Raw genomic sequence first — 18,499 nt, 5'->3', positions numbered from 1 at the left:
ATCAAATTCGGTTTAGATCTTGCGGAATGGCAGGTAAAAGAATTTTCATATTTTCGGCTCTAGTACGCAAGTGTTAATCAAAAATGTCAAATAATTTAGAATGTTAACAATATAATAACTGAATAGGGTAAGGTGGGGCAAGATGGGTCAAATAAGCCAAATTTTCAATATCTCGTAACTGAAGTTACTTTTGGTCTACTTTTCAGATGATTATATTGATGTTATGCATATTTTATAAAATTACGCTAAAAAATAACAAAAATCAAGTGTTGGTTCGCTTTTACAGAATTCTTAGAAAAGGTTGTTTTTTATTGCACTATAAAAAAGGCGGGGCAAGATGGGTCATTTGGTGGGGTAAGATGGGTCACCCTCTCAAACAGAACAAAATTATGATTAAATCTCAACGAACTTTTTATGGATAGCAAGAAAAATGCCTTCTCTTCGTAGATAACAAAAATATTGGGTCATCTCGTCCATATTATACCGCCGAAGGGATTAAATTTTCCTCGGCGATTACTTTTTGTAGCATTTTTAAGAACTTCGCTACTGTCGACTTATTGAAGCAATGAATGTTTTTTCAAAGTGACAACACCTTTTGCGTCGAATCTAGCCTTAAAACTGAAATGTTGACAAAACTATACTGCCTTGTCTTGGGTGACCTATACTGCCCCAATCATTAATTTAGGCCACGATTGCAATATTCATGTTTATTTTACATTTATTTATGCTCAAAAGCATATTATTTAGTACATCATGAGCAAAACTGCTTCTGCAATAAAGGTTTACTTCAAATTATATAGCGTACGACGAAAGAACACGTTGTTTTCAAAAGTGTAAATCGCCTAAGAAATTTAGCGAAAAAATATTTTATTTATTAAAAACAAGCAATATGCAAATATGAACAATGAACACGTGATACGTAGTCAAAAATACGTTAAGCACCATGCAAAATTAGTGTCATCACAAAAAAAAACTTATTTCACGCTCAAAAACGGCACTGACCCATCTTGCCCCGTGACCCATCTTACCCTACTAATGTTTTTTTTCCGGTTACGGTGATGCTGGAGAATAGTTTTCTGGGCATTGGTGCATTCTGGGAAACGGTTTTCTGGTAACTAGTACTTTCAGGGGTTTAGAGTTCTGGTAACTAGTATATTCTGGGATTTGGCATTCTGGAGAATGGTTCATTCTGGGGAAAATCCTTCGACACTTTATTTTCTGGGGAATGGTTTTCTAGGAAAAGTCGGACAACCCTTTAGTCCGATGCACGTATCCGCCATCTTCACAAAGGTTCGAGCCACAATGTCAATATCATCGGCGAAACCAAACAGTTGAACCGACTTTTGGAATATCGTGCCACTCGTGTTAATCCCCGCTCTCCTAATGACACCTTCCAGGGCAATGTTAAACAGTAGACACGAGAGACCATCACATTGCCTTAGACCTCTTCGGGTTTCGAAGGGGCTCGAGAGTGCCCCCGAAACACAAACTACACACATCACTCGATCCATCGTCGCTCTGACCAACCGCGTCAGTTTGTCCAGAAATCCGTTGTCGTGCATAATTTGCCATAGCTTGTCCCGATCGATTGTGTCGTACGCCGATTTAAAATCGATGAACAAATGATGTGTGGGCACGTTATATTCGCGGCATTTCTGCATAACCTGCCGAACCGCGAATATCTGATCCGTGGTGGCGCGGGCACCCATAAATCCCGCCTGGTAGTGCCCCATGAACTGCTTCGCAAATGGTGATAGTCGACGGCAAAGTATTTGGAAGAGTACCTTGTAGGCGGCATTCAACAGAGTGATTGCCCGGTAATTGCAGCACTCTAGTTTGTCGCCCTTTTTGTAGATGGGACACACAATACCCTCCATCCTCTCCTCCGGTACTCGTTCTTCCTCCTAAACCTTGGCAATCATCCAGTGCACGGCTCTAGCCAGTGTTTCTCCACTGTATTTCAATAGCTCGCTGGGAAGTTGGTCCACTCCAGCAGCTTTATTGTTTTTAAGCCGACCAATCTCCTCCTCCACCTCCAGAAGATCGGGGGCTGGAATTCTGATGTCTTCTGCTCGTGCACCAAGATCAGTTGCCATACCGTCCTCGCGCTCTACTCCATTGCCGTTTAGATGCTCGTCGAAGTGCTGCCTCCACCTTTCGATCACTTCACACTCGTCTGTAAGGAGGCTTCCGTCCAAGCTCCTGCACATATCGGCTTGCGGTATGAAGCCTTTACGGGAGCTGTTCAGCTTCTCGTAGAACTTCCGAGTGTCGTTAGCTTGGTACAGCTCTTCCATCGCTACGCGATCTCGGTCCTCTTGCTGGCGCTTCTTGCTTCGGAGGACTGAGTTTTGGCTGTTCCGTGCCTGTCGGTATCGTTCCACGTTCGCTCTCGTACGGTGTTGCAGCATTCTCGCCCGTGCTGCATTCTTCTCCTCGACTAACCGTTTGCATTCGCCGTCAAACCAATCATTTCTATGATTCGGGGCCCTTTCACCAAGTAGCACTACAGCAGTGCTACCTATGGCGGATCGGATGCTCCTCCAGCCATCTTAAAGGGTAGTTGCGCCAAGCTGCTCTTCCGTAGGTAGCACTGCCTCCAGCTGCTGCGCGTATTCCTGTGCAGCCTAGGCGTCCCGCAGTTGCTCAATATTTGGTCGCGGCGTTCGACTTCGGCGGGTGTTATACACCGTCGATAGTTTTGAGCGCATGCACACAGCTACTAGGTAGTGGTCCGAATCTATATTCGCACTGGGGTAGGTGCGAACGTTGATGATGTCGGAGAAAAACCTGCCGTCGATTAGAACGTGGTCGATTTGGTTCTCTGTCTGTTGGTCGGGTGATCTCCAGGTGGATTTGTGAATACCTTTGCGGGGGAAGAAGGTACTTCGGACTACTTTTCGGACGCTTTTCCATACCTTCTGTCCTGTCCAACAAAGTTCCTGCAGCGCTACGACTTCGAAGTTGCGTGGATGTAGCTCGTTATAGAACATCCTGGAAAGCAAAGCGATTTGCAGTCCCATGTCCCAAGTTTCCAATCGTAGTCCTTATTTCGTTGCCTAGGTCCATGCCGATTGTTCCGATCCGTATTATCTCTTACGTTGTTTGTAACATGTTGTTTTCCGGGGCGGCTCGTTGGGCCTTCCCCAACCTCCTGTCTCGCCGGGGGACCATCGTGTCAGCTCTGTTTAGAGTCCCACGCTGCCACCTTAGAGCTGAATGACCCCTCAGGTTAAAGGCTCTATAATAAAAATCAATCAATCAATCAACCACGCTGCCACCAGGACGTTGATCAGCCGCTCCTAACATGGAGATCAGACGCTGTTTTGAGCCGCACCATCTTGGTGAACAGACGCTAGGGTTGGCGAAGCATTTCCTCTACCGCCGGAATATGGTTTACGCGCCAATGATCGCGTCGCATCTTCTCACATAGCTATTGTCGGATGACAACATTGCCCAGGTAACACCAACCAGTTGTATCCATGTTTCAACCGGCAGTCTAGTGTAATCATATGACTCGTGAAGGTGTGAGATAGGAACTTGTGAGGGCCGAAGCTATGTTTGACACTCCTTCCAGGTTGTCAACTCCCCATTTGATGCCCCTTCTTTTCATCTGAATGTTAATATCATACTTTAGCCTATGAATATTCCGTCGCAGTAGCATGATCAGTTCAGACACAAGTAGTACATATCTGCAGCAAAGAATAGTTTCGCTATGAAATGCTATGCATTTGACGCATTCCATCAAAGCTAACACGTCATAGTTGAGAGTGTATGTGTGAATCGTGTATCGATATACTTCTAGTCCAGTATACTGCCCATAATTCAAAAATTAGCTTATATGCCATTTTTACCAAAATCGAGAAAACAGTTTCTCGTGAAGGTAAACACCCTAAACAAGGTCCCTACGAAAGCCGATTGTCAAAAGATGCATTTGGCAAGGCAGCAAATGTGAAACAATTTTGGCTAATATCCAAAATAATTGAGAAGTTGGCTAATATCCAATATGTTTCAACCTGTGGCTTGTACACGAACCAGTGTGTTATTACTGTACTTTGTTTCGTCTAACTTTTGATAGTGTGTTCAGCCTGCTGGTCCTGGCCTCAGGTAAGGGATCGTAAGGCTCTTGCATCAAATTTTACTTTTCTTTACGAAGAATATTTGATGCAACAAGAATTTATTCGTTGTGCCGCAAAACCCAATGGTCAAAAAGCGTGACTGTTTTCTTCTGTCATGAATATTTATATTCTTAGAAATGCTATTTAGCTCTTTGATTAGAGGTTATATTAAAGAGAATATTTAGATTTTACTTTGGATTTGATGAGATAAAATACGAAAGTGGATTGTGAGATTATCATGAAATCATAATATTTTTGTTATATTGTTGCACGAAACAATTGTCTCGCCGTCCTTTCCGTCCTCACTTGGGCTTCCATATTGTTTTATTGATTTTAAAGCCATTATCACCAACGAGCATGATATAATTCACATCGTATGGATATTAGCCAAATTGCACACCGGTTTGTCAACTGACCTTTCGTTAATAATTGAAAAAATGGCTACTGCATGAAAAATACTTGACGGGTGGAATTTTCCTGAAGATTTCTCTGATTCAACTCAACGGCAAGGTTCCAGCTTATATGAAGGGTGATATACTCAATAAAAAGTTGACATGGACAGTCAAAACATTTAGTACCGACAATAAACTTTAAAATGCGTTTTTCTCGAATTGATGCCTATGGCATATTGGCCAATTTTTGAGTTATGAGCAGTATACCTGTCCATTAACGTACTCTGGGCTTGTCCTATCTATCGATGTCACTGCTTGTAACAGTGTGAAGCACAAACGTGCCAAGGGGGTGGTTGCCCAAGGAACAATTTGGAAGCCGTTAAGAGAGCAAATGTGGAATAAAAGCAGTATAGAAGCAACCGGTGCTGAATAAGCAACACGTTGAATTATTTGTTGTACAAATGTTTCACCATCCTTTGTTCATGTACTTATTCAATAGTGGAACTCTAGCTGAATAGAAGTTATCCAAAGGTTTGCAAAAAATTACAAGCAACACTAACAAATATGTGCTGCGTTAAAGCGCTTCAAAGGTTTCCTCCATCAGCGGCGTTTTCGCCTAATAAAAGCTCATTGAGTGTACTAAACGGCAACCCGGCAACTGTTATTTGGCATGTGTTGTTTAAGTGCTGCATACATGCGTTTGAAATCTTTCAAGATACAATTTTTCAACGCTTATAGACGTGAAGGTTTTTTTTTTGTTAGGGAATTAGAATTACGTTGTCCATTGATGTGAACTTTTGTAATATATATCCCAGTCAATTGCTATACGTGTCCCCTTGCAAAATACAATGACCACTATTGTTGAGTGATCAGGTACCTGCACCGACACGCTCCCAGTCAGGTGAAATATGGTTTATGAAGCCAATCACCTTCCCAGGATTTAAAGACCAAATCTCTTTGGGCTGTAAACAGCCACTGCCAAGAAACCTTGATCTGCGTTTAAATAATTCACCACAACTGCACAGCAGATGTTCCGATGTCTCGCTTTCCATATTACAAAAGCGACAGATATCATCCTGAACCCGGCCAATGTTCTTTAAATGATATCTACTCGGACAGTGCCCCGTTACTAGGCCGACGTACGTACAAAGAGCTCTTTTGTTGAGCTCTAGGAGCTTTTTCGAATGATTCTCGTTTGGTGTGATAAATCTTTTAGATTGGGAACACTTTTTGACATCAAACCAATTGGTTATCACCTTTTGTTCCTCCCAGCGTTTAAGCTCCATTTTCACTGCACAGTTTGATATACCGCAGAAAGGTTCTGGGCCGATAAACTGTGAGTTAGATCCTTGTTTTGCAAGTTCGTCTGCCTTTTCATTCCCACCAATGCCACAATGTCCTGGAACCCAATACAAATTTACTGAGTTTGTTTGACATAGCTGTCGCAATGTGAGAATACATTCCCAGACAATCTTGGATGTACATTTATAAGCATCAAGTGCTTTCAGTGCTGCTTGACTGTCAGAGAAAATACAAATATTTGCATGTTTGTATTTCCTAGTCAGACATACATTCGCACATTCAAGGATTGCAAAAATCTCTGCTTGAAACACTGTTGGCCAGTGTCCCATTGCCACTGAAATATTAATTCCAGGGCCGAAGATTTCTGCACCAGTTTTGGTACCTATTTTTGAGCCATCTGTGAAAAATATCGTTGAACCGAGACGGACATCAGGAACTCCGACTTCCCAGTCTGCACGCGACGTTTCGCATACCTTGTAGGGAATATCATGGTTATCCTGAGGTGCCATCCAGTCTCCATTCATACTCATCACTGGCCCTCTTTTGAAAAAGTCCAGTATTGTCAGGTGACCCACAAGTTCACCTGACAAGATAGTTTTTGTTCTTTTTAGCTTCAAGGCACTCTTTTCTGCTTCTAGTTGCACGTATTCGTACAACGGCAGCAGATAAAGAATTGCATCAAGAGCTTTTGACGGGGTGCTTTTCATTGCTCCTGTTATAGCAATGCACGCAAGTCGTTGAACTTTATCTAGCTTTGTTCTAGCGGTGGACTCTTTGGTTTTTGGCCACCACACTAACGCAGCGTAGGTCAGTTTTGGACGTATAATAGATGTGAATATCCACATCACCATTTTCGGTCTCAAGCCCCACTTTCTCCCAACGGTTTTGGAGCACAAGCATAATGCACTGACCGCCCAGTTGATTGCATAGTCAAGATGTTCATTCCAGTTTAGCTTGGCATCAAGGATAACTCCTAAGTATTTAACCTGTTCACTGAATGGAATTTCTACTCCTCCAAGCTTGAGAGTTTTTAGATTGAATTTCCTCTTTCTGGTGAAAGATACGATTACAGCTTTTGTCGGATTAATGCTGAGACCCTCCTTTATACACCAAGACTGGGTATACTCCAGAGCCTCCTGCATTCTTTCCGAAACTATGTTGTCGAACTTTCCTCTTACCAAGATGACTATGTCATCTGCAAAGCCCACAACTTCGAAACCTTTTGCTTCTAAGCTTTTGAGAAGATCGTCCACCACTAAAGACCACATAAGTGGCGGAAGAACACCTCCTTGCGGACATCCTTTCGTTGCCCTTACCGTAATAGACGAACCTCCCAACTCAGAAGTGATTTCTCTTTTTGCAAGCATGGTATGAATCCAGTTAACAATGCTCGTGTGAAATCCTTTGTTCTTCATTGCACTAGACATTGAAGAATAGGACGCATTATCAAAAGCACCTTCAATATCCAAGAAAGAGCACAGAGCAATTTCTTTAGCTGAGAGTGACTTTTCAATTTTCATGACCAGCGTATGAAGCGCTGTTATAGTGGATTTTCCAGTTTGATAGGCAAACTGGAACTTTGAAAGCGGTTTTGTTTGCATGTAAGATGTATGAATGAAATCATTCAGCACTTTTTCCATTGTCTTCAACAAAACCGAAGAAAGACTAATGGGTCTGAATGATTCAGGATGCGTCTTATCACGCTTCCCGGTTTTAGGTATAAAGATTACTCTTACTACCCTCCATTTTGATGGAATATGATTCAACCTTAAACTGGCCTTGAAAATCTCAATGAGAGAAGGAATTAGTATTGCTTCACCTTTTTGAAGCAATGCTGGAAATATTCCATCTACACTTGCAGACTTAAAAGGCTCAAAGGACCCTGGTTCTCGTAAAAATTTCATCCGCCACATCTGATACAGTATTTTCCGTTCTAGCAGACCAAGAGCTAGTCTGCGTAGAACAAATTTCAACTAAATCAGAGATGGCTGAATCCGTCTTTTCAATAGAACCGGGAAAATGCGTTTCCATCATTAGATTTAAGGTATCACGAGGACCACTAGTATAGATTCCGTCGTGACGCTTTAGATTACCAAGCTCAACGGTATGATCTTTGGCAAGAGTCTTTTGTAATCTAGAAACAACTGGAGTTTTTTCTATAGATTCACACATTTGAACCCAAGACCTCCTTTTAGATTTCCGGATTTCATTGCTATATTCAGTTAAGGCTCTTCTATATTGAGCCCAGTCTGAAGTACGTTTTGCTTTATTAAAAAGTTTCCGACTATTTTTTCGAAGACTTTCAAGCTTCTTGTTCCACCATGGCACGTCCCTACTTGAGGACGATTGTTTGGCGGGACAACTTTTATTGTATGCATTTATCACCATTTCATTTAGCTGGATTGTCATAGATTCCAATTCTGAAACTGTTTCAATTCTGCTACAATTTAAAGGTGAATCTTTTCGCAAATATTGTGCATATTGATCCCAGTCTGTTTTTTTAGGATCTCTGTAAGTAACAGATGATGGTTTCCCACCAATCCATTCAAACAAAATGTGCTTGTGATCAGATAGTGAGGTTTCATCCGATACATGCCAGTTAGCAATTTTTTCAGAAATTGCTGGACTGCATAGCGTCAGATCCAAAACTTCACCTCTGATAGCGTTTGTAAATGTTGGTTTGTTACCTTTATTGCATATATCTATATTATTTGACGAGAGAAACTCCAATAGGCACTCACCACGACCATTAACGCCCTTGCTCCCCCAAACTGTATGGTGAGCGTTGGCATCACAGCCTATGATGAATACCCTATTAATGTCTCTGCAAAATTTGACAAACGAAGCAATCTCAGGAGGAGGCGCCTCATTTATTTCACCTGGAAAATAAGCCGAAGCAACAATTACCTCAGTATTCCCCCTGGTGGTTGGCACCTGAACCATGACCGCTACAATATCTCGTTTCACAAATTCTGTCACAGGATAGCATTTTACTGCTTTGTTCACTAGAACTGCAGCTCTTGGCGAACTCTGTGAATCGTCGTAATATAGTTTGCCAGAATTCATTTGAATCCCTAATATTTTACCTTTATTGCACCATGGTTCTTGAATAAGAACCATGTCTAGCTCCTCCTTTTTGAATCTCCTACTAAGGACTGCCGATGCGCCTTTAGCGTGGTGGAGATTCACTTGTAGGAACTTAGCAGATTGCATTTTTGGAAAATATATCTCGTTCGGTTTGATTACCGAGAGATTTTTCCAGCGACATTTTATCAACCTTATTTAGGATTGATTTTAATAATTTCCGTTTTATTGTGGGACCAATTTATTTCTTAAATTCAATTTTAAATTTAAATTATGTTTTAATTAATTTATTTATATATTTAAAAAAAAAAAATTTTTTTTTCATCGTATTTAGTAAATTGGCCCACTGTGTGTTAGTGCGCACACAAGTCACAATTGCGCAAGTTTCACCAGCCAAGCTCTTGTATCCTTGCGTAAGCGCTTGTAAGCTGCGCACAAGAAGCTTTTTTCAGTTGCGTACAAGTTTTTTGCAAGCTGAAAGTTTATAGCTTGATATTACAAGCTGAAAGTTTATAGCTTTATAATCTCATGCAAGATTAGTATAGTAGCATGCAGTTTCTGCCACTCACCAGTTATAAGCTGTTCGTTTGTTTACCTTAATTGAACACTTGTCACAAGAGAAAACCACTTGAATTATTATTAGCTTTTAAAGCACTTCTTGATTATCGCGCACTATTTCGGAACACTGTGCTCTTGTAATTTTCCACAGAGACCAAAAGCACTGATAAACTTTGTCAATTTAACTTAGAAATTGCAAAGAACTACGGACCACAAAGGAAGTTGATCCGCAGCTCAAGAAGTGCAACCAGAATATGAAGGTTAGATCAACATGTTTATGAAACCTCCTTTTAAAGGCGTCGTTTGTTGGGTTTATTGCAGTATAAAGGTTTTTTTTAAATTTCCCAGCAAACAACTTTGTTATTTTACAGCTTTTTAAGCTGTTATGAAGCGGAATTCGACTGAACTAATTATTAATAAGCTAGTACTCAACTAAGGTGACTATTGGGTAACGGTATTGTTTATGAGTAAATTAGTAATTAGTAGTAATTATTAAAATAATTAAAGTGACTGTATGCATGTGGGTGGTTCGTCTGAATAGATTACAAGGTGAAAACAATCATATCAATAAAGCAGTCAGCAACAATTAATCAGACAAACACAAACTTAGTGCATCTATCAGCGTGTGCATGCTATTTGACGTTGCGTACATTGAATCAAGCCTGAATCCTTTATAACACGAATAACACAAAATTCAATTTAATTCATCAGTAGTACTGAGTACACAGCGCCCTACTGGGAAGCAAAAAAAACTAATAAAATAAATTATAGTGTGCCATAAAAAAAGCCTTTTATTAGAACAAACATTTCGATTTTGTACATTCAGCAGAAATACATAGTGTTGAATCTTTTTTGTCCTGCTTCTACTCTTAAGTTACATACAGAATAACGAATTACAGATCAAGCTTAGCATAAAATAATTAATTAATAAAAGATAACTTGAAACTAGGCGAAAACGTAACAGATGCTCAATCTTCACTATCACTTTCCTCTTCTGTGTCGCTGTTTGCTTGTAGCAAAGCGGTTTCGTTCTCTTTTCCCGCATCATCAGTGATCATACATTCAGCAACTAAAAACGGATAAACAGATAAAAAAGGTGTAAAATACACGAAAAATATATATATATATATATATATATATATATATATATATATATATATATATATATATATATATATATATATATATATATATATATATATATATATATATATAAACAGATAAATTACTTGCAACGGAAGTGATCTTTTTTTTTTTGATCTCCGGTAAACGGTCGAGCAGCGCAACCCCTTGGCTTCACAACACTACTTAGAATTTCTCGTGACTGACTTGAAAAAATGTTTCATCAATTTGACGTTAAAGCTTGAATTGATACCCTTGACGATTTCGAAAAATGTGTTGAGAACGTTTTTATACAAACGTAGTGCACATTTTGGGTTTTCATTTTTGCTTGCACTGGTCCATGAACATTTCAACATTAGCTTTCAATCAAAAAAATGATCAACAAGCTCGTAGCATGTATTTTGCCCATTGACTGTATCTGCAACATTGCTTATCTTGTCCATCATATATTTTTTCTGAAAAGTATTGAAAGATGTGTTGAGAAAGTTATACACATTTTTAAAGTTGAACAGCTGGATTTGTTGAAGTTAATATTTTTAGGTTCTTCTATGATAAATAATTACAATTTTACTCAATCTGCACTTACCACGTTTTCTGTGTATAGATGATCTTCGAGCTTCGAATCCAGCTCTTGTAATTGTTCGATAGTGCAAACTAATGAAAATGAAAAGTTCTTTGATACAACGCTTGTGGGCCGTATTGAATTTTGCAAATGCAGGATTTTAGTGTCGAAGTCACTTTTTATAACTGATATAGTTCTGGTAACCAAACTTTCCATCGTCTGCTGCACAGTAGAAATAATTTCGTTTTTTGCCATGTCAATCTTTTGCATAACGTCGTTCATTGTTACCTGCCGACACACATAAAGATAAAGTTGGATTAGATGGAAGTAATTTCGAATGCCTTTTGCTATCAACCCTCGCACAACATAAGGCAGCATCCCGTAAATGATGTAGCTTTTTTATTTTTTTCACCACCGACCCCCAACTCAACCCAGGTGGGCCCTCAAAACGTAGCATTTCGTCACAAAGTTGCAGACCCCCCTTAGATAATGACGTAGCTTTATAACAATTTTTTTTTCTATTGCCAATGCATGTATGTTACATTGTATCATTAATAAATACTAAAAGACAAGAAAGTATAAAAAGGCTAAGAAGAAACAAAATAATAATTAAAAAAAAAAACAAAATAAACAAAATTATTTCATTATATCTAGTATCAGTAAGAATTCAAGCATAAAATCTTAGATTTACAAAGAAGTTGATATTTAAACTGTTTTTTTTTCTAGCTTCATAATTGCTATGTAGCTTGACTTGACCCTCACCATCCCCCTCGCCAAATTTCGTCACAAAACTGCAAATTCAGTCACAACGGTTTCGGCGAAAATGTAGACAGTAATGTTATCGCTTCATAAAAAACAATACACTTTTAGACAAAAAATGTATGGGAAGAAAACTACGTAAATGTTATTATAAATTGATGTCTCTAAAATCTCATTCCTAAAGAGAATTACCGTACAGGTGCTCAAAAAGCAATCCATTAAAAACATAAAAAAATATCTGTGAGTGTGAAAATGCACTGAGAGGAAGAGCCCTAAAATGTAATGTTATGTATGAGTCGCTCTTCATATCGTCGGTTTCGTGCAACACTGGCACAACTCAAAAATCATAGTTTTGAGGAATACGCGTTTGAAAATTTGCGTCGAAAATTTATGTTTTCGATTTTCAAGAAAACTCTGAAGTTTAAAATTATCAATCCTCATTTAACACTTTTGGGTCTATTATGCACATATTATGAGCACGTTGTCCAAGTTAAAACCTTATTTTTACTAACTTTATGGAGAAATTTCGATTTGTGCAGCAAAGGCACTTCTACTCATAGCTCTGGATTTTTCGGGAATTTGGAAACCAGGTTTCGTGGGATGAAACTTAACTAGATTTTGCATCGTTTACCATCAAAAACTAAAAAATGCAAAATTTTATGTTGTGCCAGTGTTGCTCGAAGCCGACGATATAGTTACTCACATGTTCATCGCGGTCAAATAGTGGGTCAAATGCACGATCTTCACTCCGGTGTATAATTGCAGTACTGGGACCGGGTAGCGTATAAGAGGTAGCAATTGGTTGCTCTGTTTCGAATCCTTCTATGGGTTCGCAAACCAAATTATCAACACTTAACGCAGACGTGTTTTCGATGGTAACAAACGTCGTTGAAGTGCCTGAAAATGAAAATGTAAAATTATTTAGACATGATACAACATAATGTGCTACAAACCCTCGTTTTCTAGCTAATGGTTTAAGTCAAATTCTTGAATTGATGTTGTTGCTTTTTTCAGCCTTTTCTTTGGTGGTGCAGGTGTATCGGAGGTATCCGTTGTTATGTCAGATAAAAATGCAGCTTCCTTTTCTGCCTCATCAAATGTTGGAATGTACTGCCTTTTGATTACACAAGGAATCTTACCCCAGTTAGATTCTGGTTTTGAAGACGCAGTTTTTCTTAGGCGATCCGGTTTTTTAGGAGGCCAGAGAAGAAATTTTCCGTCAATCCATTGATGCGGAACCACAGTTACCACTGGCTTACTGGCTTCGACGGTTTGTACCACACAGAAGTAATGTCCTGTAAATCGAAGATTTTCACTAATTAGCGCATAGGTTGATCTGACTTTATATTTAAAATAACCTTGCATCACGTAAATTGTAGTTTATTTGCCAAAAAAAACAACGAAAAGAGAACCAATAAACGAAAAGATACTGGAGTTTGAAGCTGCGGAATTAGAAATGGGCAAGATCGATCCGATTTTCGCAAAATCGATCTTTTTAGGTCGATTAATCGATTTTTTGAATCGATTTCTTTGCGCGCGATCTTCTACTGAATCGATCCTTTGGATGGCAAGATCGTTTTTTTTCGTCGAAAAATAAATGTGTGCAAAACGGATTCAAGACAATAGTGATTGCATTTATTGTTGCTAACGTAATCTGCGGCCGAATTCCGAGAACACTGTTTTTGAAGAGTAGAAAATTTCTTTATTGATAGTATACAATTTTTTTTTCTTCTCTCCAAAGAAGTGTGTGCTCGGAACTCGGACACTGATCTAAAAAATGTGTAAATTTTTACCGGGATGACCATATTTTAAAAATGGACTAAAGTTCAGTAGACATGAAACCGAGAAAAACGCATTTCAAATGTTTTTGTTGGTTCAAACAATTGTCTACGTCCATGACAACTTTTTTCATGAGTATGTCACCACCCCAAAGGGTTCCAGAATATCCAGCTTTCCACGAACGGTAATGGCACGCTGCCCATTTCGACGTTTCCTGTAGGTCAGGGAAGCTGGATAACCTTGTCGTCGAGTTGAAAAAGAACAATCCGCAGCCAAATTAAGTCCCTCCAGTATTTTTAACGCAGTAACCATTTTTTTGCCTTTGTAAACGCGACATCAATAGACAAACCCGTATGAAATTTGGCTAATACGCATGCGTTGTGAAATATATCAAGGATTAGGGGTGGGTGAAACGGCTCTTTTGCAAGAGCGGTTCTGAACTGACTCATGGTTCACAATGATTCACGAGCGTTGACAGTTCGTGTTGTCTCGGTAAACTTCGGGTTCGCGCGAACCAAACAGTTCTGCTGCGCCCAAAGAACCGTGGTTCTTTTTCGTGAGCCGTTCGTTCTTTTGCTCTTTTCTAAGAACCGGTTCATATGAACGGCTCGTGAGCCGTTCGCCCATCCCTAGCAAGGATGAAAAGAACGACGAGACAAGTTTGCACCTCGAACTGAATATAAATTGCCGACCACAGGACCGCCTCGAAAGTTTGACATATATGTATTGTATACAATCATTACTAACTGATTGGTGTATATTGGGGTGGCAATGGACTTTGACAGTTTAATTTAGAAGTAGTGTTCAATGTTTAGCCCTCACGAACAGTTAGCAAAATTTCGATTTTTCGGATAACACCCGACTTCGACGTTTTATACATTTCTAATAACGCGTTCACATGATGTAATATTGCTCATCTTGATTTCAAATCCCATACTCCAAACTTTCCGTGAAAACTAGATGTATGTATGTTTCAAGATACGCGATATCACGTGATATCTGCTATAGCGTGAAAAAGGCATAAGACATTTGGCACAAAAAAAAAACTATTACAAACTGTGCTTTTCTTAAGAGGTCGAGAAAGTGAAATTTAGATCAAGTATTCCTGAATTCCGATTGAGCTGAAATTTTGCATTGCATTGGATATTGAATTTACCGTTTTGGATATTAGCCAACATTATTTCACATTTGCTACCTCAAACTATTTTTCAACTATGAGTAGCGGGGTACTCGTTAACTCAAATATTGCAAAAGTTGAATTAAATGTTCGTATATATGCCGTGCTGCAGCATGGCTCAGCATGGTGTTGCGCTCGCCATTTTGTTTATTTGAGTTTGTGCTGCGATTTTTTATGAATTGGGTTGTTCAGCTATATCAGTTTTTTCTATCATCTGAAAGATCTGAATTTTCTAAGTAAAACGTGATTTAAAAGAAAATTCTATCATTGTCCTTCGCTTTTTAAATCACGATTTGAACTAGCTAAACAACCCAATTATACAGGTTTGGATTGCTCTTAGTGCATCCTAAACAATAGACCATTTCACGAACTGACAGGTGTCACGGATCCTGCTGATGATCAACAGATGATGCTTTCACGTGCATTATGACAGCGGTTCCAAACTTTCTGTCGAAATTTCGTTCATGAATCAAGTTCACAAACGTCTCGTGAAATGGTCTATGGGATGAGCGACAACGAAAACTCTTAGTAGAAAAAAAAAACCGCCAAAAGAGTACACGCGGTAAAAGAAGATGGCAATAAACTAAAAAAGCCGTATCGTCAGTAGATGTTGTGAACGAAAACTCGTTGAACATGATTGATAAACCAGAAAACATGATTGATAAACCAGAACAAAACAAAATCTCCATAAATATAGCCAAAAAAGGTCGTAAAAAGCTTATACCAAACAAAAATCGATTTTTTGTTAAATCGATTTCTCGGGCTCGATTTTTTCATGAATCGATTTTATTAATTTTGATTAATCGATGCAGGAGAATCGATTTTTTTTCGAAGATCGCCCATTGCTATGCGGAATAACAATGAAGACCAGAGATGCCATATGTTCTTGAAAAATGTCTGCGTCTGCAAATATATGCACACATTTTGAGAAAGTCTGTGCAAATATAAGAAGACACTGACAAAAATCTGCAGAAACTATGAAAAAATTGGAAATATCTGCAAATCAATAAAAATTTGCAATCGAACTCTAAAATTCTGCATTTTGCAGACAAATCTGCATATCTGATATCCCTGCTGAAGACTGAACAGCGATTCAGCAATGGTCAGGGATGCCAGAATATTTGGATTGAACAGACGCAACAAATTTATGCGCAATTTTCAGAATATACAAGATAATCAAGGTTTGTCGTAGAAATATGAGAAATATATTGTAAAATTTCAACAAAATAGAGAAGATCGATCTAGACGAGTCGATTGCTGATACAATTTGGTCAATTACAAAAGAATAGACAGAAAAAAAAACAGACAGAATTCAATTAAATGGACTTTTTCCTGAATTTTTCCCAATGCTAATACCCAACACTACATAATTTATTACTTGGCAACTGTTACTTATTATCGAGCTACATTTGTTTAACATTTAAAGCAATACAAAAAAACACGATGAATAAAAATATTTATAAAAAGTACAAACGGAGTGGTACATTTTACAGAAACGTTAAAAATAAACGTGACGAGTATAAAAAATTTCTGGAAACAGCATTGAGAGGAGAAAACACCAATAGAAAATATACACCGGAAAAAAAACCAAAACAACCCGAAGTGGAATCTTCACCGAGTAAGTAAATGACATTGCTTTTAAAAATTGGTTTTTGATTTGGTTTTTTTGTGAAATATAGGCTCGTCGGGGCACGAAATAGCTTCAAAATCAAGCGAAAGTTCAACAAGCCTAGCCGAGGAGCTGTTTGAGCCAGAAACATCTATAAACTCCGATGTTATTGGATCGTTCGAAACAAATAAGTTAGAAAACTCGAAAAGCTTCAATTCGAATTCAATTTCTGATCGATTACGTTCTTAGGCAATCGATTTCAACATTACACATCGTGCATTGAGAGAGCTTCTAAAGATAATTCGACAAGAATATGGTGATGTTAATATTCCACTAGACCCACGTACTTTTTTGGAAACGCCTCAGCAGATAGGAAGGTAAATTAAAACTGTTCCGGGTGGTCAGTATTGGCACCAAGGGCTCGAGGTGTGTTTGAAAAACTGTTTTAGACATCTTTCCGAGGATATTCAAATAGAGCCCAATGTCAATATAGATGGACTACCGATCCATAGAAGTTCAAGGTTCCAATTTTGGCCTATACTTTTTAACATACATGAAATGCAGCATATTCCACCAATGGCTGTCGGGATATTTTTGGGAAAAGTCAAACCGAAAAGTTTGACAGATTTTTTATCACCTTTCGTTGATGAACTAATTGACATCCTTCTGTAAACGAACATACAATTAAAATGAGAATAAGAAGCATTATATGTGATTCTCCCGCTCGTGCGTTTATTAAAGGTAAAGATTAGCATGATATTTCGAATTTTGGTTTTGTTTGTATAAAGATGATCGTACTAAGAGAACAGTATAGTCCCAGATAAAGTTTTTACCCAATCTGCTCTTGTAATTTATTTTTATCAAACTTTTGAATTCAAGGTGTAACGAACTTCAATGGAATTAATGGATGCCATAAATGCACGATTGAAGGAGAGTATTCATATATTTCCCGAACCGTAATTTTTCCAAGTCTGAACTGTACTCTGCGAACTGATAAGAAATTCCGTATGAAGGAATACGGCAGGCATCACAAGGAAGATACACCACTATTAAGAATACCTGGCTTAAATATGATAAAAGACTTTATTGTAGCGGATTCTCTTCATCTGTTGGAGCTAGGTATAATGAAGCGATGCCTCATAGGATGGCGAGATGGTACACTAGGATTCGCAGGAAAACTATGTTCTGGTGACATAGAAAACCTCGACAAAATGATTTTAGAAACCCGATTACCTTCGGAAATACATCGTTCCATGCGGGGAATGGACTGATTGGCGTTTTGGAAAGGCGTAGAATGGAGATCATTTCTGAACTATGTTGGTGTTGTTGTTTTAAAAGATATTCTGAGTAGCCATGTGTACGAACACTTTTTGCTCCTTTTTGTAGCTGTTACAATTTGTTCATGTAGCATCTATAAAGATTACCGACCGATAGCGCAACAAACTTTCGAACGCTACATCATTGAATTCAAAAATATATATGGAGAAGAATACCTAACCAGTAATGTCCATAACTTAGAACACATAGTTGAAGATGTGAATAGGTTTGGACCACTGCCCTCAATATCATCCTATCCGTTTGAAAATGCGCTATATCAGATCAAAAAGTTGTTACGGCATGGACAAAACAATTTGGAGCAGGTGGCCAACAGACTTTCTGAACAAAGAGCGGCAATACGTACTAAAACTCAGAATAACTACGTCTTTCCTAGAATTAAAAAAAAAAGGTGAAGTTGTGTCTTGTCGCCTTAGTGAAGACTTTATTTTAGACAACAAATTAAAAAACTCTTGGTTTTTGACAAAACGCTTTGATATAGTTCATATGACGTCAGCAGTAATAAATGAAAATAGTGAAATAATTATAAAAGGCGAGAAAGTATCCAGAATACATCTTTTTTTTTTAAGCCTATACGCTCTACGTATTTGCATGTTTATATCGCTAACATTGTTCATTTAGAGAACGAGAAATCATACAGTATCAGTGATATTTTTTGTAAATTAGTGGCAGTTAAGTATAAGTGTAACGATATTGTTTTTA

General features: G+C 38.5%; 1 protein-coding gene and 1 long non-coding RNA gene across 4 annotated transcripts; one reads left to right on the top strand and one right to left on the bottom strand.

The window, feature by feature from the left end:
• Nucleotides 1-10,294: 10,294 nt before the first annotated feature.
• LOC129731648 (uncharacterized) lies at nt 10,295-13,338 on the bottom strand. Its single transcript, XR_008729053.1, has 6 exons — nt 13,256-13,338; nt 12,851-13,192; nt 12,601-12,794; nt 11,163-11,426; nt 10,684-11,031; nt 10,295-10,523 (listed from the first exon to the last, which is right to left on the bottom strand). It is a non-coding gene; the product is annotated as an uncharacterized LOC129731648 (long non-coding RNA).
• A 2,927-nt stretch (nt 13,339-16,265) lies between these two features.
• On the top strand, nt 16,266-18,485 carry LOC129729361 (uncharacterized). 3 transcript variants are annotated; one of them, XR_008728666.1, is made up of 4 exons: nt 16,266-16,471; nt 16,533-16,653; nt 16,712-16,839; nt 17,342-18,485. XR_008728666.1 is itself a non-coding variant. In XM_055687885.1 (3 exons), the coding sequence occupies exons 1-3, from the start codon at nt 16,297-16,299 to the stop codon at nt 16,743-16,745; spliced, it is 330 nt and encodes a 109-aa protein (XP_055543860.1). In that variant the 5' UTR covers nt 16,266-16,296; the 3' UTR covers nt 16,746-17,095. The 3 variants fall into 3 exon arrangements, 1 of the variants encoding a protein (XP_055543860.1); XR_008728665.1 differs by having other exon boundaries at nt 16,533-16,839; XM_055687885.1 differs by lacking the exon at nt 17,342-18,485 and having other exon boundaries at nt 16,712-17,095.
• Nucleotides 18,486-18,499: the final 14 nt, after the last annotated feature.

This window comes from Wyeomyia smithii, chromosome 3 (genome assembly GCF_029784165.1).
Source record: "Wyeomyia smithii strain HCP4-BCI-WySm-NY-G18 chromosome 3, ASM2978416v1, whole genome shotgun sequence".
Lineage (NCBI taxonomy): Eukaryota > Metazoa > Arthropoda > Insecta > Diptera > Culicidae > Wyeomyia > Wyeomyia smithii.
This window is presented reverse-complemented; position numbering and strand designations above follow the sequence as displayed.